This window comes from Nothobranchius furzeri, chromosome 18 (assembly GCF_043380555.1).
Source record: "Nothobranchius furzeri strain GRZ-AD chromosome 18, NfurGRZ-RIMD1, whole genome shotgun sequence".
Taxonomy (NCBI): domain Eukaryota; kingdom Metazoa; phylum Chordata; class Actinopteri; order Cyprinodontiformes; family Nothobranchiidae; genus Nothobranchius; species Nothobranchius furzeri.
In genome coordinates this window covers 33,902,566-33,925,613 of record NC_091758.1, presented here as the reverse complement: position 1 = coordinate 33,925,613, position 23,048 = coordinate 33,902,566, and the positions used below count along the sequence as shown (strand labels likewise).

At 42.2% G+C, this 23,048-nt stretch overlaps 1 protein-coding gene across 4 annotated transcripts in view; it reads left to right on the top strand.

Moving 5' to 3' along the window:
* akt1 (v-akt murine thymoma viral oncogene homolog 1) overlaps positions 1 to 21,929 on the top strand; it is a 40,983-nt gene extending 19,054 nt beyond the window's left edge. For all 4 annotated transcript variants that reach the window (XM_015970282.3, XM_015970283.3, XM_054741549.2 and 1 more), the window contains 12 exons: positions 5,247 to 5,375; positions 10,416 to 10,527; positions 10,849 to 10,975; positions 11,832 to 11,963; positions 12,103 to 12,168; positions 12,590 to 12,658; positions 13,239 to 13,364; positions 14,610 to 14,738; positions 18,556 to 18,770; positions 18,886 to 18,973; positions 19,168 to 19,270; positions 20,168 to 21,929. In XM_015970282.3, coding sequence (XP_015825768.1) covers positions 5,247 to 5,375; positions 10,416 to 10,527; positions 10,849 to 10,975; positions 11,832 to 11,963; positions 12,103 to 12,168; positions 12,590 to 12,658; positions 13,239 to 13,364; positions 14,610 to 14,738; positions 18,556 to 18,770; positions 18,886 to 18,973; positions 19,168 to 19,270; positions 20,168 to 20,247 — 1,376 coding nt within the window. In that variant the 3' untranslated portion in view covers positions 20,248 to 21,929. The remainder of the gene's footprint in view (positions 1 to 5,246; positions 5,376 to 10,415; positions 10,528 to 10,848; positions 10,976 to 11,831; positions 11,964 to 12,102; positions 12,169 to 12,589; positions 12,659 to 13,238; positions 13,365 to 14,609; positions 14,739 to 18,555; positions 18,771 to 18,885; positions 18,974 to 19,167; positions 19,271 to 20,167) is intronic.
* The last annotated feature ends 1,119 nt before the right edge of the window (positions 21,930 to 23,048 follow it).

The window sequence follows — 23,048 nt, the reverse complement described above, 5'->3', positions numbered from 1 at the left end:
CAGTCACAACATTGAATAATACAGTGCAATTGCCACCTTTTTATTAATCAGGTGCTAGGCTTTTCCCAGTAAACCTACTTTGGCTGTTTTTGTACTTATGCCACTAATGTGGTGTTTCCAGGATGATGAATAGTCAACACTAGGGATGGGTACAGAATTCGGTACTTTTTAAGGTACCGACCGAATTCCATAGTACCGACCGAGCACCGATTCACGTCATTTCAAACGGTGCCTTGTTTCGGTACCCGTCCTTCATAACGAGAACTTGCCTAGACAGCTGCGCATGCGCAAGAGCGTTTTGTCGTCGGTCGCTGCGAGCGAGTTGTAAACAGAGCAGCATGGTAGAAAGAACGCAGGCAAAATCTTGGGTCCACTAAACTAAATGTGATGGGTAACTGGGTGATGATGAAACCAGCGACAATGATCTAAATGAGACATCCTCATCTTAATCTGCTCCGGTAGGTAAATATAATTAGCTTGATATGTTTGCTTCCGTTTTGCTAATGGTGCATTCGCTTTCTCCTCGGAACTCTGAATTCCCGAATAGAAGAACGCGCTCTAAAGTTTGGCTTCACTTTACTAAATGCGACGGGTGATTGGGTGAAGATGAAATCAGTGACAACGATCTAAGTGTGAGGCATCATCGTTTTAATCTGCTCCAGCAGCTAAATAAACTGTTTAAGATAACGTTAGCTTGGTATGTCAGCTTCCATTGCTACCATTGTTATCAGCTAATGGTGCGTTCGCTTTCTCCTCGGAAATTCTAACTTCCCAGTAGGAAAAATCAAATGAAAAAAGATGGCAAAATGAATGAAGATACACAGTAAATTTAGTTCACAGTAAAGATGTTTGCTTCAGTTTCATTATCAGTTTATAAAATACAAAGTTGAATGTTATTTATCGTGATATATATCAAATATTGTTATATATTGAGAAAAATATATATTTAATTATAAAAGAGAATTAAAACACTCAAAAGTATCGAAAATTGGTACCGTTAAGTACCGGTATCGATTCATAGGTACCGGAAATTAGTACCGGATCGATTCAAATGTCAAAGGTACCCATCCCTAGTCAACACCAAGAAAACAAGCAGAGCTGACTTCGTTAATGGGAATTTTATCAATTCAGATTGCCATTGAAGATTTACATGAATTAGATTTATTACCAAAGAATATAAAACTTGTTTATTTTAAGTGACAGTTTGTTGGTCTTGGACCAAGTAGATAACTTGTCAAGTTCTTCATTACCTTCCTTTATAAGAAACACACTGGTATCATCTGCAAATAAGATTGTGGAAAGTTTACCTGAAACATTAGGGAGATGGTTGATGTATAGTAGAAATAACAAGAATCCCAGAATGGAACCTTGAGGTATACCACACTGAGGGGATTCTAATCCATTATAGATGGATGTGTCAGATAACAGGTGAACCAGTCTGAAAGTTTTCCCAACAAAATAGTATGATTCAGCGTTAAATGCCTTTGGGAGATCCCTAAAAATACCTGTCGTGCTTTCTTTTCGATCTATAAAATGAGGCACAATACCAAAGTTTCAGAAGACTGACCAACGATGGACCTGCATCAGAAAAAGAAACGTTTGCAATGTGAATTAGGACTCAAGTGTCGATTTCTTTCTCAAATAATTTGGGATTTCCAGTTTTGTGGCCACACACTTTATGATACCACAATTCAGCAAAGTTAATTATTCTAGGAATGCTAAAGCGACTGGGAATGCTGGGGTCTGTTATCATCTCCCTGACATCCATGTGATCAAGGCCACCTCGTTGTGTCTCCAGATGCAGTACATGCCAAGCCTTGAGCTGCTGCGTCACATATTACCACCCATGCTGCTTCTCTGGTGGGAGCCATGCATCAGCAGAGCTGGCAGGACACACTCCCAACCTTTCAAACTGCTTGTTGATGCAATCCGTTTCACACGCATGCGTTTTACTGCCAGCATATAAACACAAATCTATTTACACACAAGCACATAGAGCCTTACACAAACACCTGTCCATCAGGAACTGAACCCTGCAGTGTACATAAGAACATTTCACAGTCTGGAAGTGATTTTCTGCGTTCTTGTTTCCAGACCTAAACTTTACAGCTGTAACTTTATTGTTTGTGCTGGTGAGACTAGAGCATGCCGAAGTCTCGTCTTATGTCACGGTGTCAGGTAGGAGGCTCGTTATGTTGCCTCTGCGATGTGCACATACTGTCCCCGATGTTGGCTTGCTTGGATGATAGCAGGGGAATATGGGTCTGCCAAAACCTGACTAGGGACTAAGTCTCCAGCTGGAGCCCAGCTGAGAAAAATGAGGCTCAATACCAAAGGTTCAGAAGACCTTCTTGCCATATCTTTTGTTTGATTTGGCTCCCGGATGTCTACTCCTCCATCAACTTGTGTACTGTTGCTCCTTAGAGTTTTTGTTTGGAGGTTAGAAGGTCTTTTATGCTTATAAACCGATCCATCCTTGTGAATCAAAGATTCACTAGTTTTGGTTTTGAGGGTCAAATTCCTTTTGACTAAATTATCTCCAAGAACTACGATTAACCAAATATCTGTACCCGCTTTATTGTGATTAACTTAAAAAATTGTAACCCTCAAAAGTTTATACTTTGGGCAGCTCCCATGCTACATTTTAAATGTGCTATATAAATAAACGATGGTATGGTATAAAGTCCGAGACTGGAACATTTTTTCAATTTCTTCTTGACAATGGTACTATCGTAGACAAGAGAGCAGGAAAAAACAAGGTTAATCGCAGATTGAGGCCATCATGTTCACTATTGGCCAATTTCCTTTTTTCTGCTGGACGTTTGTGGCATTTTTCAGATAAGTGGTTGGCACCCAGTCTGGATCTTTGTGATTCTAAACTGAAAGTAAAATACTACTAACATCACATCCTGTTAGGAGTGCGAAAAGAAGTTCAGACCCTTCTTGGATTGGGTTACGTAGGAATCGTTGATTAGCATTTTAATGCTGATATTGCTTTTATTGTGAATTGGTGTTAAGTAAATAAAAAACTCTTTTGAGTTTTTTTGTTTTATTGCTGCCTGGCAGTGGTGCCTTCAAGTACAAAAGACAAAAAATTACTTTACCGCTTCAGATGGGACAACCCGATCATGCAGTTTAGTTTATACTTCTACGCAAGTTTGGGTGCTGAGACACACACACACACACACACACACACACACACACACACACACACACACACACACACACACACACACACACACACACACACACACACACACACACACGGACACACACACACACGGACACACACACACACGGACACGGACACACACACACACACACACACACACACACACGGACACACACACACGGACACACGGACACACGGACAGAGATGTTTTCCTTTCAAACATCATTGTGACTTTTTTTGCTAAGCTATTCCCCACCAGGACAACAAAGGGCATAGCACTTTTCGGGGGTGGGGGGTTGGTGTCTTGCCAACTTTGCTAGCACGTCTATGGTCGACAGTAGTGTAGTTGCCATTGTAGATTTGTATTAATATGGTGTATACAGTATGTATTTCATATATGTCTCCTCCTTTTGGTGCAGTCGAACAGCTCCAGACCAACATTTCCTGTAATTATTAAAGGCTGCTTGGACATCATTTTACTTCTTCATTGATGGGTTGTATAAATGTTTATCGTTGGACTTCTTGTGCTAGATGCTTTTCGGTCTGCTCCATTTTTGTTGCTAGCCAATCACACCTATTTTCTCTCTGTAGCTTTCAACCAAAATTTGAGAAAATGAGCATGCTTCCATCACCTTCTGCAGACCTGCTGTAGTGCTTGCATCAACAGATGATACTCAGCTAAAAAAACTACGGGGATATAGGTTTTGGTCCGCATCGCCCAGGGTGTGGAATATTGGCCGATTCCAATCATCAACCAAATTTCTGAGGGTATATCTCAAATGTAGATGTTTGGAAACCATCCTCATGCAACTTTATTTGAATAATGTGTATTTTTCACTCAGTATCTTTTAGTTTTGTCCAGCAAAGCCACACCGCAGTTATCTCTGCCGAATGTCCTTCCAACATCATTTCTAAGCGAAGTACAGAAAAAGCAGGAAAAGCACACCACCACACCATTAGCTGCTGTTTGTTTTCTACCGTCTGATTTGTTCTCCGTTTCATCAATCAGAAGTGTGTTTGAAGAGGGCAACAGAAGCTCATATTGACAGATCTTCTACATCTCTGTACACGCGCTCTCCTGCACACAAAATGCCACACTCCTGTGTTGGAGGAAATGGAGCAATTACGGACAGCTTGGTGATGCTCTGCAGGGGGTTAATATGCAGCTCCGTAATTAAAAATAAATTACAGTTTTCCTGTATAAATATTCAAGTTCCACATCACCGTGTGCCATTGCCTTGTTATGGTATGTAAGCTCCCCCCCCCCCCCCCCCCCCCCCCGCGTCTGGGCAACATCTGGCAGAACATGTCCTGAAGCATCACTGAAATAAATTGAGTTTTGTCTGCCTTCAGAGAGATTCAATGGTGGGATGCGCGTACAGTCTGATTGAGACTGACATGCATGGCTTGAGGTTATAGCAGGTGTCTAAAAGACTAGCAAAGTGTTAAAATCTAATTGAGGATTTAGGAAATGATTTATTGGATTAAATCATATTCAGCTGCCTTCTCTCTTTTTTTTCCATTCAACTTATATTCATGATTCATTCATGGTCTGTCTAGTGTGGAAATCAAAACTTATTGGCTTTTGCGGATATTTTATTGGTGTATGAGTAACGCCACAGCTCTAACATTAAATCCATGTTTACATTTGATTTTTTAGTTTAATTTTTTCTAAAACCTTTTTTATATCCATGCACCTTGTTTTTACCTACATTAGGGTCTCGTATTACAAAGTTATGAAATCATGAGTCAAAGGGGGATTTTTCATGGTTTCTGTAGTATTTTAACCAGAGTGCATCATAGAATAATGAAAATGCAGAAAAAATGTGTCCAGATGTTTGCTAAATTCAGCCTTTGTGTCATAGATAACAAGAATGAGCACCACTGTAACTGCAAACGTGTTAAAGGGAACAACCTGTTTGTTGTTGATCATAAAATCACAAAACTGTTGCACTTATCATTTTGGGAAAACAAAACAAACTCCTGAGTAAGCAGCGGAGATTCTAAAATGCAACTTTTTTTTCCTCATCTTTCATCACTTAACTGTTTTTTGTTTCCTGTTTTGTCAAATCAGGAGAATACATCAAAACCTGGAGGCCAAGGTATTTTCTCCTCAAGAGTGACGGTACATTTATCGGATACAAAGAGCGACCACAAGATGTTGACCAGCTGGAAACCCCCTTAAATAACTTCTCTGTAGCACGTGAGTGTCTGCTCCAAAGAAACCCCCTCTTCTCTGTGTCTTGGCAGCTTGTTCTACCCTCCAGTTTGATGCTTTTCTTCTTTTTACTTGCTTTGTTGTTAGAAGTACTTTCACATACTTGTTCTCAGATGTGTCCTGTTTGTAAAATATAGTTTAAACCCTTTGTATTCTGGGGGAAACTGTGTCTAAAAGCCTAATAATATCCTTACTGAAAGGGAATCGAGAGTAAAAAGACTATTGATTTTGGTTTGCTTTCGTGGCGAGCCCTCCTAGATGTCCTGAATGCATTTCCTCAAACTGTCACAATAAATCCGTTATCGACGCTAATGTATAAATACTACATCTAGGACAAAATACTCAGTGTTTTGCACCTTTTTTCTAAGAGTCTGTTCAGCTGATAAGGTTTTTTTTTCCCCTGCTCATCATTGCCACATTGAGTGCATAACTAGTGTTTTTAAAGTGTGGTTTCAGTTTAGCTATTTGTTAACCTCAGGAACTCTAAACACAGGATGCACAAAGCCACTTGGAGAATGCAGCAGATTGTAGCTTACCCAGGGCTTTCCAGGATTCCCTGGATTCTTTTCTGGATTTCAAAAGGAATGCACAATGATTACATAACTTCAAGTTCAAAATGTATATTTTTTGTGTGCATCAGTCCTCAATAAACTTAAAAACAGCCAATTTGCTGCATTGAGTCTAAATTGATTTAGAAAGCCAAGAGTTTGGGTTACATTTTGAAATCATGGTATTGAGGATGTTTACGTGGAAACTGGACTTGATAACATCATGTGATAGTTAAGGCTTTCACACGATGTGGTAAAAATGAATCTATTTAAATACACTGAAGTAACATGTTTATATTGTCCCAGAGTTAAGGGAATTGGTTTTAAAGAGATGCATAAAAAAGTTAGCTGATGGCCTAAAATCAGAGAAAAGTAACGCATTGCCAGTTGTTTAATTGGGGTATGTAATTCAAATGAAACTTTCTGTGCTGCTAGTTGGTTCTGTACTACCTGTAAACACTCAAAACATGGAAAACAGCTTTCCATCTGTTTTGGTCACTTTTTGGTTTAGGAATTGTATGCATAAAACAAGTTGATTCAAAAAGTCTCCGTTTGTGACATCACAATTGCAGGAATTAGCATAGAACCACCACTCACCTGTCTGTTGTCATGCTCGGAATTTTAGTTTTTAGAATTTCCTTGGCCCCATTTGATGCTTCAGTCAACAATATACTGTGCCGTAAAATTTCCAAGCTACACAAGTGAGAGTAGGGGGTGGCACATCTGACCTATTGGCCAGGAGTTGAAGCGTTTGCCCTTCACCTATTGCATCAAATAGGATGTCGCTCAGAGGTTTGAAGCTGATATGAGGCTGCCGAAGAGATGCATCTGAAGGAAATTTTAGTGTTTCCAGCCATATATTATGTTGGGTGACTTGTTGACGAGTCTATGGAGTGCTTTTATTGGACCCTTGTGCCTGCTCTGTCTTCTCGATCCCCAGTGAGTCGTGGAGGATGGCTGCTTATACTGAGCCAGGATTCTCTGGAGGTTTCTTCCTGTTAAAAGGGAGTTTTCCTCTCCACTGTTGCTGCATGCTTGCTTAGTATGAGGATTGCATCAAGTCACTGACACTAGTCGGTGACTTGATGCAATTTGCTGGGTTCCTTTATATAGGAAACTTTTTTCTGATTGGCTTAATGAACTGACCTGGATCGGAATGTTTATTATATGAAGTGCCTTGAGACGACTCGTCGTGATTTGGCGCTATATAAATAAACTTGAATTGAATTGCATTAAAGAGCATTTTTGTTCAAGATGGTTCTATTCCGTCAGTGATACGAGCCTTCGGACGATGAGTTAGACATTATTTTAATTCTAGAGTAGCTTGACGAAAGCATTTACTGTGTCTGCAGTTATTGTTATGTTATATCCTTGATTGGCATACATGACTGGAATCACAAGCATCCTGGCTTTCTAATGAGGTACATATGTGTGTGTGTGCATTAGGGTTGTCACGATACTAAAATTTCAAACTTGATTCGATACTTGAAAAATAACTCGATGCTCGATTTCGATACTATTTAAAAACACCAATTTATTGAGCAAGTTTATTCGAAAAATAACATTCCTCAATTTATATTGCAAAAATTAAATGTTAAGAATTAAGTGTATTAAGTGCTTAAACCTTTCAAGTATCAGCATTTTTTAAAACGTGCATACAAAAACTGGTGAAAGTTAACACTTTAAATCATGAATTGTCTCACTATGAATACACTATTTGCAGAGTGATGTTTTGCTGCTTAAACTCTGTTTAAGGTGCATTTTTGTCATAAGATGTAATGCCATATGTTTTGTTCTGTACTTTTGAACAACTCTGTTGGCCAATAAAGGGAGAAAAGGAATTTCTCCACAGTAGGACAAAGGTACATCTACCGGTAATCTTAATAAAAACAGACTGGCGCACGGCAGTGACGTCATTAAAAGCGCCGGTTAATTAGCCGCAGCTAGTCTGTTCACGCCTAGAAATCCCAGACCCGCTCCAAACGAACAGGGGAATCATGTTAATGATTTCTAACAAAACCTTTCGACATTGAGATGTGTTTTGGTGCAGATAATGTCTTATTTCGAGGCTGCACCATGGGTGCCCGTCCGCACCCGTTATATGGATATACACTGATGGCGATTCGCTGATGGATCTAAATACCCCGGGGAATCCAAGTAGCACCAAAGTTGTCAGCGTGAGTAAACAAACGTACTGCATGCTAGAAATTAAGTCTGGGTTGCAATAAACGGGAGTTTTCCTTTAAGCACATAAGCGTGAATATACAACTACGTGTCGGACTTGGTATGCTAATTAAGTTGGGCTGTGAAGCGCCTCCCAAATTCACTGTTTATGTTTTTGTTTATTTATTTGGCAGACAAAACTTGGATCGGAGACAACTCGCGTGGGAAATTGCAATGTAGCCATGCGGCGTCTTCTTCTGTTTGTCTGGGAGGCGGAGGCTGCTTTACGGCATCTGGCTGTCGTGCGTGTCGGTGTACTTGAAGAAGGCTGTGTATAATAGTCCATAATATCGATGCCACAGGGATGAAATATCTAATTTAGATACCACTTTTAGCATCGATTTATATCTAGGTATCGATTTTTTTTACAACACTAGTGTGCATAGAGTGTTGCAAAAAGATGCTGATTTGTTGTGGAAATTTGTGATGTCCCCTCCACCAGATTAACTCACGGGCATAAAAAAATTATCGCTTTTAAGAATCGATCGGCGAAAGGCTGAGACTATCACTGATGATCAAAAGTTTGTCCAATCGCCCAACCATACATAGTACTAATATGACCAAAACCCTTTTGTGCCCCCCTTAATATGTACAGCTGGTAGGGAATTATCACTTTAATATGACTAAAAACTTCTGTGTATAATTTTTACATGGAAACACTGGAAATTGTCTCACCAGTATCTGTCACTGCTGCAAACTAATGAAACTGGCTGACATTAATGCATTGGATGCTACCCCCCCGTTTGCATCTCTTTTGCACAGTGTGACAGAAATGAACAATAAAAAAGTGCCCAGAGCAACCTGGTTCACTCCATCTTCACATCAGAGAAAGTTCCTGCGATGAGCCGTGCAGATGACTGAACGCAGCAATTAGACAGCACACTGTTTGTTTAACAGAATGTTTCCTCTCCGACGCTCTTGAGTTATCGCGGCTATTAGCTGCCTGATTTCTAGTATTTATCTGGGCTATGCTCTGAGGCTCCTGTCTCCTTTTGTGTTTTTGTCATCGCTGCGACCCCACAGTAGAGGACACATGGTGTGTCGCTGCTGACGGGGGCGGCTGCAGCTGGATTACACATTCACCCTGATGGAGCCATGTTGGATCTCAGTGGTGGTCCACTCGGAGTCCTCCATCGATCAGAGCGAGGCCGTTTTTGTGTCACATCCTGACATATTTGCTGACAAGTTTCATTTGAGAACAGATGTTGGTGTGAAGTAGGTGCAGATGGAAATCCCTGCTTTGTAAATTCAGTGTTGTGTGTAATTGTTTTTACAAACAGCTTACATAACAGTTATTTGCCCCAAAAGTAGAAAATGCACAAAATAATATTTGATACATTTTTGTTTCATTTTAGATCCGTGAACTTTGGAGATGGGCGGGGGAAAAAATCAGCTGGTGGTCGGAATCGGCCAGTATTTAACACTAACGTCTTAATCAGTGATCAGTCAATGTAAAAATCAAAAATCTGATGTTTGTGTTTTTATTTGGGTTCATGAATGCACCTTTTACAAACAGCAGTGAAAAGTTTAAAATTTTCTCTGACAGGGAATGCGCTAAATCACACTAGCAAATGCATGTTTTATCATTTAGAAGCACAGTTAAGATAACGAGTGTTATTTAAAGGGATTTCTCATTAAGTAACTGTGTAATACTTGTTCCTTTTGAAATTCGATGGGTCACCTGAGTTGTGCATGCATGCTGAAGGTGAAAATGTTCTTCAACCCCATCGACTGCATTAGCTGCAGAAATGGAAATGACAGGAATGCAACATGCAAAATTAGCATTAATAGCCTCGCCTACCTTATTGTCAATCTGTGCACCTCTTGTATTTTTAACTTTTTATTTTAAAATAACACTAAGAAAAACCAAAAGAAAAACTTTTGTCTAACATTTTTAAGGTAAACTGTCTGGAATAATGGGGAAAAACACAAATTGCGTTAAGTTTTTATCTTTAAATCAAGCGTTCTACGTCATTATTACAATGAAAAATCTGATAGAATTTAAATTTAAACCCAAATTTCTATCCGATCCTTTTATTTCTAAATGCAACATTTTGAAGGAGTCGGCAAGTTAAGGATGGGAGTTGTTTTGGTCCACCAAAGTGCACCTGTTCTTTTACAAATTGGCCGACAGTGTTTGTTAGGGTGGCGATAAAGATAAATGGCTATAACTGTGGGTCCGTCTCTCTCCTCTGTTTCCTACACACTGGCTCTTCTCTTCATATCCCTCCCCGCTTCCCCTGGCTGTGGTCAGAGTGCCAGCTGATGAAGACGGAACGGCCCAAGTCCAACACATTTATCATCCGCTGCCTGCAGTGGACCACTGTCATCGAGCGCACCTTCCACGTTGAGACCCCCGAGGAAAGGCAAGCGAGAAGCGTACACACACACACACACACCTCTCTCTACGCAGAGCTGTGAAAACGAACCATTTACATAGAAAGCGTTTGCCCTTGCCCCTCAGAAAGAGTCACGCAAATTAGGAGCTCTGTTTTTCCTAACATGTTAAAGCGTATATATATTTAATCATTGTTACGCGCTTGCACAAGGTCCCCTGGCTATTGGCAGAACTTGCACGTGAAATTGCCTTCCTGTTGATAAGGAGACAATTATGTGATTGGGCTGCTGGGCTTGCATGATGGCAAATGAGCTGATGTAATCTCTCTGCTGCCTGTGTTTCCCTGCAGGGAAGAATGGACCAAAGCCATCCAGGCAGTAGCTGAAGGCCTTCATAAACAAGAGGAGGAGATGATGGACTCCTCTCCAGACCCCATGGACATGGAGGTCTACCTGACCAAACCCAGACTAAAAGTGGTACTGTCGCATTTACGCTCTTATCCATCCAACTTTTGTCCTCAAGTCTCCCGCTTGTTTCTGTTTAAAGAGCAAGTCACCCCCTACAAGAAACTTACTTCACTCCCACTTCATGTTTGAAAAATGCAACAAATGCTGTTGCTTGGCAGACCGGGAGGGCGGAGCCGCTTACAAATACACACACACACACAGGCTCACAATGGCATTGTGACATCATAATGTACCAGATGACATCATAGCATACTTCTTAGCCAATAGCGGTGGCAGATTTAAATTCAAATACAGTGCAGAATTTTTCCCTGACGACGCCGCAACACTGACAGTTTTAGGCAGAATATTTCAATTTTAACCAAGATGAGCACTGAACTGCCAAATTATTGACTACACGTGACTACACGATTAGACACTCCTTTATATAGTTTATCAGCAAAAAAAAATGTGATTTGGGGGTGACTTGCTCTTTAACATCCCGTTTGACCACCGTCGTTCCTCTCCTCCACCCTGCCCTGCCTGAGGTACTCCTTCATCTCATTTCCCAAACATCAGCCATGGGCGACTGCGCCAGATAACATGTCCACAACCCCCCACATGTGTCACCACATAAAGGTCCAATGCCACAGGATTGGATGTCCTCTACACAACCGTTTTCAACATTCCCCACAGTGTCGAGGTCAGAGGTTAACTTAGACGCGACCGCATATAGGCCAAACCATTAGAGGAGTGGAAGTTGGTTGGTGGGTAAAATGGTGCCTAGAATGCTCCAGTGTGGGATTGTGTGTCCCAGCTAGTTAGGGCTTGGATTTGTTAATGCTTCTGTTTGTAACCAGATGCCACTTTGTCTGCTCTGGCCTTCTAGACTATGCACGACTTTGAATACCTCAAACTCCTGGGAAAAGGAACTTTTGGCAAAGTTATTCTGGTAAAGGAGAAGGCCACGGGACGCTACTATGCCATGAAGATCCTAAAGAAGGAGGTGATCGTAGCAAAAGTGAGTGGTTGCCAGAGAGCCGAGTGAAAAAGGGGTGAAAGCTACTCGGGTTTAGGAGGGCAGCGGCGCAATGACTGATACCTAAATAGTTAGCTATTGTGAGACTTGCACAAACACTCTTTGTGCTTTTCTTTTTCAGGATGAAGTGGCGCACACACTCACAGAGAACAGGGTCCTCCAGAATTCAAAGCATCCGTTCTTGACTGTAAGGAGCCCCTCCGTATACCCAAAACCTTACGTTAACCCACAGAAATCCTCAGGAACCTCTTCAGTCCAGTCCAGCAGAATCCATTCAGAAAATCTGGGCTGGAGTGTTTGAAGTGATGTGCCTGTTTATAGCAACACTGGGCTTTTAGTTTTTTATTTGTTAACCCCCTTTTTTTTTTTTTTGACTAAGAGGTGGGTTGGCAGGTGGAGACATAATGCATCGGCTTCAATGTAGACCAGATGACAACGGTTCTTTAAAACCTCCACAAATCGGATCATTGATGTTCCCTTTTTGGTTGGGTGTTCCCACAGTTCTTTGTATTAAAATGCATTTTGTTTCCAGCTGTTTTAAAGGGCAGCTTCCTCCTGATTTCTCTCTAAACCTCAAGTTCTGCTTTAAACATGTTCTTCTTCTGCAGGGACTCAAATATTCCTTCCAGACACACGACCGCCTGTGCTTCGTCATGGAATATGCAAACGGCGGCGAGGTAGGCCGTTTTACCGGTGCCCTCACGACTAAGACCCTGTACACACGTAGTCGGGTATCCCACTAAACAAAGATATTTTCTGTCATCCACGCAAAAGTGAAGATCCAGGGCACCAAACGCGAATCTTTCAAATACCCGGACCAAAATGGAAATTTGTGAATTCTCCATCGTCAGCATGTGCTTGTGGACATAAAAAACTGGGTTTTAGGTTTTGTACTGTCACATGTGTGACCTGTTTACACTTACCTCCTTGTTCTTATTAGCTCGGTGGCTGCTCTGGTGAAGAAGACGCAGGTGAAAGACGATGTTGAGGACGGCTGTTGGCTGCCACCTTGTTATTCCACATCCATGGAATGTTTTTCGGCAAAGACGCCAACAATTTGGGGAACTACCGTCCCCTACAGGCTTGGGATGCCTACGAATGTGCTTCACAGTGTGCTAGATTATTTTGCCCAAAACGAGACCCAAGTTTTCTTCCTAAATGGAGGGGGGGGGGTAGTCGGCTACGTGTGTACATGGCTTCAGTTTCTCCCTTCTGGACAATTACTGAATCCTCGTTTTCTCCCCTACGTTTCCTCAGCTTTTTTTCCATCTGTCAAGAGACCGGGTTTTCTCCGAGGAACGGGCTCGGTTCTACGGAGCAGAGATAGTGTCGGCGCTTGATTACCTGCACGCCGAGAGGAACGTGGTTTATCGTGACTTAAAGGTAAGCGGGAAATTGTGCGCTCGCCTTTGTCCATTCTGGCCTCTTCTACTCATTTTTTCGCTCTCGCTTCCTTCCGTCGTCCTTCGGAAGGGTTTATCTTCCTCCTGAGCAGTGGCCGTGGCCAAGCCTTATTGATCTGCTTCCTCCAGGCCTCACTGCAGCTGGAGACGAGCTTGGTCCATACATTACTGCAGAGAGACGGAAGTAAACACCAGGCTCTTTGAACAGATTGCGACCTCCTCCAGTTATAGCGTGCATTCGATGCCCAGTGGGTGATATCTGTGCACTTTGTAATTGATACCGTTTTATAAGTTGACGCTGTAGAAAATAATTAATTTTGTTAACAGAAACCATCCTTCGTCTCCAGCTAAGATGTTTTTGGCTTCTAGTTCTGAATTTGAGGGAAACACAGAACCAGAATCCTTCAGTGCAGCAATTGATGGGCATCTTGTTGTTTAGGTGGGTTATAAATGCTGCAGTGGGCATCTGTAGGCATACTACTTTCAGCAGATAAAACTATACCAGCCAGGTCAGCACAGCACACACTCCCTCCCCCCCGGTTTCCTTCCCTGGGGTTTTACGAGGCAGGCTCCCAGCCTGCGAGGGTTCTCCTGAAAATGCCAGGATAGCAGGATTGGAGGATGTGCTGACTCTGGCTGGGCGCTGCTGGCCACGTGTGAGCTACAGCTGTCAGGTGACTATCTGGAGGGGGGTGAGGGCCAGAATGAGCAACCTCACGTCATGGAACTGAATGATGTCCACTTTGAGTAAATTTTTACTTGGCACAGATTTTGAATTGTATTTAAGGAAGTGGCAGCCAAGAGGGTGGAGTTTGCTGCTTTAGTCGTGAAGTTGATGGTTCTGAGCTCGTCTGTTTCTCACTATAATTTAAATCAATGCTTCAGTTGAATAAAAAGTTCAAAACGGAGGAAATTTGACAAATTTTTTCTAATTTCAGTTAAGAGAAGGACAGAATAAAGGGATTGTTTTCATCTAAATAATTATTTTTGTACTAAGATGTACGGATTATCTAAATATTACATTTGAATAAGGAATAAAGACAGAGCTAGAGTTACGACATTGTGTTTAAGAAACCCGTAAAAAGGAGCAAAAACAACAGTTGTGGCCAAAATACACACACGCGTTTGTATGTTTTTATTTTAAAGTTAGTACAAACTGCATCTTGTATTAAGGAGATGAAAGTTGATTTCATGTAGAAAACGAAACCTTTTCTTCCCTCCTTAGCTGGAAAACCTCATGCTGGACAAAGACGGACACATAAAGATCACAGATTTCGGTCTGTGTAAGGAGGGGATCAAAGACGGTGCCACTATGAAAACTTTCTGTGGGACACCTGAGTACCTTGCACCTGAGGTAAACACAAATCTACCTCTACTTACGTTGTTTTTAACAGCAGGCAACCTTCACTAAATTGGTGACAACATAACAAAGACTGTGTAAGTTCTGAGTTTAGGTGTTTGAGTGTTTTTCTTTTACAAATCTATCCAGTATATTAAATTCCTGCTTGTCTGGATTGAGAAAGATGAATGCCTGCATATGAAGTTTAAAACTTTGGTAACACTTTAGTTTAGGGAACACAAATTAACCATTAATTAGCTGCCAATTAATATGCATATTAGTGGACAACTAAGTCTGAACTAGTCATTATTAAGCACTTATTAACAGCTTATTACTAATGCTGTCATTCTGTCACTAACAGGCCATAAATTAAGAGTTTTATCAAAATAAGCCATTCATAGTGGTTTGTTGCTGATTCAATATCAACAATATGTGGCTTTTAACTCATTCACTGCTGGCCGTTTCCTGATCGCCAACAGCCTTCGCTGCCAGCGTTTCTCACCGTTTTTACTGTTTTTTTAAGAGTCACAGAACGTTGCGCGCTAGGATGATGTCGACGCCAAAACAAAGAGGAGACTCACCTCTTACATCAGGAAGAATCTGTGTGTTTCGAGCGTTATCCGTTCTTTCATAATCCGTTGTCGAATTGTGATCGGCAGACGCTTTTCCGGTTCGCGCCTCACTTTTTTTACAGGAACGGCCCAAAACGATCTCCTAACACATGGATGGTCTGCTTCCTGATCACGTGACGTGTGACGTATGCGGATGAAGATCGGCTTCAGGGCTGAGATGTTTGTTCTCTCGGCGCGGGGGCTCGTTCCGATGCTCAAACAGTAAAAAAATGCAAATGACGACTTTAGTCGTCAATGGCAGTGAATGAGTTAACAAAGTAATTAAAGGGGAATAGTTATTCTGCATTAATAACCAAACATATTATGTTCTGGTAATATGCAAATAAACACCAAACTCCACATGTTAATGGAGCCTAAACAACAATGTAACCACTTGTAAACAAGAATATGTTCCCCATTCTAAAGTCAGATTTTGTCATACCTAATTACTAGTAGTTTAGTATTAATTAAGCACTTAAAGGCAAGAATATGTTCCCCTTGAATTACTTCTTCAAAAGCCACATATTGATTTGAGCTAATTAGTGTGTGCGTTAATCAGCAACAAACCGTTTACTTTCAGTTAACAAACCATCATGAATGGCTTATTTAGATAAAACTCTTAATTTATGGCCTGTTAATGTTAGAATGAGGGCATTAGTAATAAGCTGTTAATAAGTGCTTAATAACAACTAGTTCAGACTTAGTTGTCCACTAATATGCGTATAAATTGGCGGCTAATTAATGGTTAATTTGTGTTCCCTAAACTAAAGTGTTACCAAAACTTAAACTACATTTAAATAGATGAACAGAAACTAGTGTACATCCCAGCTATGAATCTTGGCCACCCGTTACTCCCAAACAGAAATGTAGTGTGTGTTGTTGGACATCAGTGGATGGGAAGCGTTTTGAAGGAAGGAGCAGCTGTCTCCGAATTCCTCTCTAATCTCCAGCTGAAGTTGAGTTAATGAGTGTGCACTATGCCCAGGGCAGGGCAGCCTGCCCTCGGGTTTTGCGGTCTGAAGAGGGGCGTGGCTACTCACTGTGGCTTGCAGGTATGACACATGTTGGCGGTGTGCTGTGCAACCTGAGATTTCATTGTTGGCCCGTTGTAAAAACTCTTCCTGGGAGGAGGGTCTCCGAGTTGACACAGTTGTCGCGTCGTCGTTTTTAGACTGTGTTTTGGAATCTTCTGGTTGGTGGAGGTGGAGAGGTGTTTGGCTCGCAGGACTTTAGGAAATGTGAACTTCCGCCCCTGAAGAAGCTGGGAGAGAACAACATGTTGGCTACAGCTGTTGCGTGGCATCAGAGGGGGCGCTGCCCTTGCGGCTGCTTGGGATGCTTCACCTGACCCGGGTAGACTCGGAGCATGAGGTCCCACACCGCTGCTCACTCGCTTGTGACAAACGGAATGCCCTTCAATCACTTCCTGTAGTTTTTACATCTGTCTTTGCTCCTTCTCACCTGTATAAACATAAATCTAAGAAAAAAGTAATTGCTTGTGTAATTCTTTTTTCCTGGAGTTGCTCAGACCTGTCCGAGCTCCTCCTAGCCCACTCTCCTCCTCCTCTTCCTCCTCCACCAGCAGGCGCAGCTTCCAGCAGCTCCAAGCTTGCCAGCGGAGCGTGGGGAGACATCAGGGGGCGTTACTGTGGCAACAGGGTCGCTGGCGAGCGTCTCTATGGAGCGCAGGCCAGGCAGTGTTACAGGTTTTTCTGCAGTAAACAATGACCTTGTTGTGTGCGCTGCACAGGAATGCTGTAACGTCTGGGAATATTCCACTGTGAGCTGAGGAGAGAGAGAGGGAGAGGTGGGGTGGACGGACTCGGTAATCGGCTACAGCCTGACCAGTTCACCTCTGGAGTAGAGAGTTGGACAAATTCACTTAGTCGCTTTTATTAAGCATTTAAAGGAAAGAAAACCGTTATTGGCCAAGGGAGTAGGCTCAAATGTGGATGTGTTTAATCCAGACCCAGCCACTGATCTGGATTCACAGGCTTGGAAGATGAATGGCTGTCGGAGAAGAGCAGAAATAAAGCAGCGTGGAGCTCTGAAGAATCAACGGCGAGCATTTCCTTTTTCTTCTCCTCCCTTTCTCGCCCCATACCCCTGCTCCTTTGGGGCCGTGTAACAGTATTAGTTTAAGGCTGGGGCCCAAATAGGCAGGCAGTCCTGGTTACGCATATGAGGGATGAGCTTGGCTCCGGCGCTCCTGGCAGCTTCACAGCTGTGGCGCTCTTCTACATATATGGGGCAGCTGCAGGCCCAGCTGTCGCACGGTGTGAATCACACGACAGCAGCGCTGGAAATAGAGACGGCCCAGTAATCTTAGCCCTGCACCGGCTTCACGTTACTCCCCCTGCCCTCGCAGTCCTCCTCCTTGATGCTCGGCTCACCGCAGCACCAGGCTGGGTGCCCGCGGACTCGCCGCACGCAGGCACACACAGTTTTGTTCCTTTTACGGACGCCTCAGTCCATCTGTTTTCCAGGACCCCCTCTCTCCTTCTCTCCCAGCCTGTAAACTTTGTGTGTCTGCATCCAGTCCCGTTAATCCCACCCTCGTCTTTTTTACCCAAGTTTCTATTCTGGGTCTGAATTTTCTAGCATCGCGCCGCTGATGGTGTAAGAGAACAGTCTGTTCTCGCCGTCTTGATTTAACCTTCAACATCCGCCTGGTGAGGTAGAATCCAGTACACGTCCCCAGACACCTTGGAACAACTCCGCTCAGCAGCACATTAGTCATGCAACAGGTTGCGCTGTTCACTAAACATGGCAGTGGGGGATTTAGTCTCGTTAAGGAATGTGGAGAAAAGTCAACGTATGGAAAAGAGTTAGATGAAGTATTTTCCTGTCTCTGACACCGGCGGTGTTAATCGAGCTGGCGTGTTTGTGTAAGCGGCTCATACCTCTGCTGCTTGCTGATTCGTATTTGTTTGTGTATATGTAGAAGGCCCTGTGGTGATAAAATATGCAAGGCTCCAGGGGAAACTCTATCCTTGCTCCTAATGTGGGATGTGAGTCGGTGCTGGCTGGAGCAGCCTTAAAGGCCCTGGTCAGAGGGCAGAGCTGGGAGTGTGTGATGCCCAAACAGCCTCATTAGCTAAAGAACCTGAAGCTACTAAGGTGTACGGTGTGATTTTTATTAAGACTGCACAAAACGACAAGTACGACCACCACTTATGGAATAAACTTTAAGTAAAGTCATAATTTGTTGCACCTTTAAGGTCCTGGAGGACAATGATTACGGCCGTGCGGTGGACTGGTGGGGTCTCGGGGTGGTGATGTACGAGATGATGTGCGGCAGGCTGCCGTTCTACAACCAGGACCACGAGAAGCTGTTTGAGCTCATCCTCATGGAGGACATCCGCTTCCCTCGGACTCTCGGGCCGGAGGCTCGCTCGCTGCTCTCTGGTCTTCTGAAAAAAGACCCGATGCAAAGGTCAGGGCGGCGGTAACCGTACACACGAACACTCCATTCAGAAGATATTTCTAAAATTAACCATTTTTTCTACTCTAAATGTGCAGCTTTAAACTTTTTGAACTTGTGCTTCCAGGTTAGGCGGCGGTCCCGACGACGCTAAGGAAATCATGCAGCACAGGTTCTTTGCTGGGATTAATTGGCAAGATGTTTATGAGAAGAAGGTGGGTTTTGACTGGTTTCTATAAATAAAGCCAGCAGCTGTCACCTCCTCAGGGATCAATAAGGTTGTGCGCCTTGAAACAGCAGCAGCATCATCTAGAAACCATATACACTGTCAGCATCGTGGCAACTGTTACCCCCCTGACTGATGGCAGGGATGCTCAGATATAATTGTGTCTTCTCTCCTCTCCAACAGCTGGTCTCGCCGTTTAAGCCCCAAGTTACCTCGGAGACGGACACACGATATTTTGACGAGGAGTTCACGGGACAAACCATCACTATCACGCCGCCTGGACAAGGTAGCGTCAGCCTCCTGTGCTTCTGAGCACCAAACAAACATGACGGTTCATTTAGATTATTAGAGTTGGGGAAATGCTGTTAATTCAATGTTTCAAAGCAACTATGAATCCTTTAGGAATTTTTTTTATTTTTTCTAAAAATCACAGGCCTTTTGGAGAAATTCAACTCCTCATTCAGTCGTCATCAGTTTCCTCCTCTTGGACTAGTTTTATCTTCTGTTCTTGAGAGCTGAGAATTGAGTTGATAATGTTCAGCTTTTTAAATGCAAACGAAGACAATACCTAGCTCTTGTGATATTGGTGCACCCCCTTCTGGAAATGTAGTGCTATTGACAGTTTATAGTACTAAAAAAATCAGGGGTGCCCCATCCTGGTCCAGCCGAGCCGCTATCCAGCATGTTTTAGTTTTCTCCCTGCCACAACGCTCCTGATTGTTGTGAACAGGTGATTAACAGGTTTCTGCAAAGCTTCGTGACCTGCTGAACAGGTCGAGTCAAACCTCGTCTCTCTCACCGTGCCATCACAGATCAGTCAGACTTCAAAGTTGGACTTAAAACAAAACATCAGCCTTTTAATCCCTAGGGGTCCCCATACTTTTGGTTTATGGTCTGTTTTAATTTGGTTTTATAATAATTTTACTGTAATTTGGATTTTAGTGTCTTTAGTATGAACTTTGGTTGTCTCTTTGGTTGTGTAGAGTGCACTGCAAATGAACTTTGACTGATTAATTGCCATTATACACCCCTGTTGAGAGTGAAAACATATTTACTGAGAAATTGTCAAATAAACCTCTGCTTGATTCAAACATATACTGAAAGTAATAGTCAATAAATGCTAACTACAATGAAGGATACCTAAATAGAAGATTAAATGATTCTTTATCCTCTCCCTCCTCAGATGACAGTATGGAGTCTTTTGACAGTGAGCGACGGCCCCACTTCCCTCAGTTTTCCTACTCGGCCAGCGGAACGGCCTAAACGAGACATTCCTCTGGTCCCACCATCAACCGCCGCCGCCACCCTGACTGCGCTCTCTCTGCCTCGTCCTCCCTGCAGTGTCTGCAGAGCGCCGTTGTTGGATGTGTCGGTCTGCGAGCCACAGGAAGGAGGAAGTGCAAGACGAAACAAAGATAACCGTGCTCGTTCTTCATGGCCTCTGAAGACTGACCGTGAAGATAACACTACCCTGCATTTCCTGGTTGTTATGCTGTGTACTGAGCAGGCATCCTTACACCATAATGAATGGGGAAATGCAGCCATGCACAAATTGGGGTACTTCTATAACTCAATAGAAAAGGGTGTGTCGTCTATATTCCTCACTTACAATAAAATGTCAACCTTTTGAGATAGATCGTAGGCACGCTGTGGACCATAAACACCATGTGAGCAGAGAGTGTGTTGCTTGTTGAGCGGTTGATTCATCCATGTTTCCAGAGTCCATTCAGACCTTTTTTTTTATTATTATTTTTTTGGCTTCGTAAGTGAATGTACCGTATCAAATAAAGTTAATCTTCCTGCATACCTATGTGTTGTAACACATGCCTAATTCTCCTCTGAGACTGAAACGCCTTTATCTGGAAAGGATTTGTGATCCTGCCGCCCCGAGGCTAAGCCGATACGCCGTATTGCCATGCCACACCATGATGGGTCTGATAAATCTGTTGTGCAATATGATGATGCAAAAAGTGGCAGACATGCTAATTGTTTGGGTAATTAGATGGCCTGCAGTGAATTTATTTTTGTAAACTCTTTGCACATCAATGAGAGACCTAGGGTGTCCTGTTCAGGCCAATAAAAAGCTCCCTTCCGAAGTAAGTCCTTATTGTTCCTGATGCCTTTGTTTATCTGGATGCTGTGCTCTTTGTTTCCCACCGCCTGGGTCACTCAACGACCCCCTCAAAACCTCTCCTTTATATGTTTGGGTTTTTCCTCCATGTACAGTACGCTATTGGGTGTTTCCCACCCGGTGCAAATGCTGCAACCTCAGTGAGGTCTCTGACTTTTCTTTAGGAAAACTTTCCATTCAAACTTAACTTCAGGGGAAAACAGTCTTTGATTTGTTTTGAGGGGACTTCTGTCCCTTTGTGAGCTTTTGAGTTATTTATATGAGACCAACATGGATAAAGAGTTTCACTGTGCCAATGACATGCACTTTGCTGCCCAAAAATGATTGTATTTGGACCCCTATGTGTAATTTATGGTTGGTAATGACTAAATTAGCGTCTTTTATATTATGAATTCATGTGTTTTCCATCATTTCTTCCTTTTTAAACAGGCTAAAACTGACTCTTTGGAAGTTCTGTCAAGAGTTTCCAAAAGCACTTCAGTGTTTCTTTTTAAATGACTGATAATCATTAGCAAAAGTACATAATTCGTCATTGAATGTAACTTTTTTATGATATATTTAGTTCAATTGTCTGCAAACTTTTGACTCTCTTGAACCTGTTTGTGACTTATTCCTATGCACACTCCCCATTCGCGGTCACCTTTTCAAATAGGGAAATTTGTTTTGTATTTTTTACTCCATGTTTTTTTTTGTACCTGCCCGGTCTGTATTCCTGAGTGAGGACACCAGCTTTAGCAAACAAATAATATAAACTTTGTACACAGTTTTTACTTGTTTCTTTTAATTGATGAAATAAAAAAATCTTATCAGTTGCTATGCTTTGTGTATTTAAAATTGCATTTAACTCAAGTCTGAGATATTATTTAGATTAATCTTTTAACTTCCAAAACAATAGTCATTTTTTTATTATTTTTTTATTTATCATTTTGGAGAAACAATGGTTAATAAAATAAAGTATATTTATAATATTCACGTAGCAATAAGCTAAAATACTATAACTTTATTCCAACATCTGCTTATTTTTTTGTTTAGTAGTTTTTTTCCAGTGTAGTTGAGTGCAAGTTTTAAAAGGGTACAGTAACTAAAATAGGATCTACCATTTAAAGGGTTCATAACATTTAAAATCACTTTTTCTTGTTTTCTCAATTAATCTAAAAGTTTTCTGCTTTACACCTTTTTCAGACTTACAAATCCCACATTAATTTTCCACTTGATTTATCTGAAACAGAGTTGGTTTCTTTAATAAAAAAATGATATGAGTTGTAGATCATGCTTTTCTTTCCTCCTGATAAAACAAGCCATGTGTGCGAGACGAATCTTCCAACGCTCAGCGGTTCTGAATGTGTCTTGGCTGATTTCTCTGCCTCTGCAAGGCTGCTCAGGTTCACGTCCGGGCCTCTGCAGCTGCTCTGAAGATGAGCAGCAATGCATCCCTTGGGGCCCATAGGCCAGATGGTACAGTCTCTGGAGCAGATGTTGACAGGCAGAGCTCACAGTCTGCTCCTTTGGCCGGCTACAATACACAGCAGCATCACTGTGAGACCTGGGTTTAGGGCCTGCTGTAACACCCACATGACAAACACTCGCTTCAGGATGCAGGAAGTCAGAGCCTATCTTAACTGGAAAAATATAAATTCACTTGAGTCTTTATATCAAATGCCTAAAAATGAAAGATGATTAATCTAAGTGCAGAATTTAATAGGAAATGGCAGAAGAGCATCCTGAAGCTCTCGTCGTGAAAACCTCCTGAGTGCCAAGACGTTTACTATCAACAACTTTATAACTGAGCGTTTGTTTTTCATGTTTCTGAAAAGAAAATGCATGATCAGCTACAGAAAGGCAGGACTGGACCTTGAGATTCTTTCATGGACACCTGAGCAGGTAACCCAAAGGTGCTTTCAAGAAATTTGACACACAGAAACTAAAATAAAAA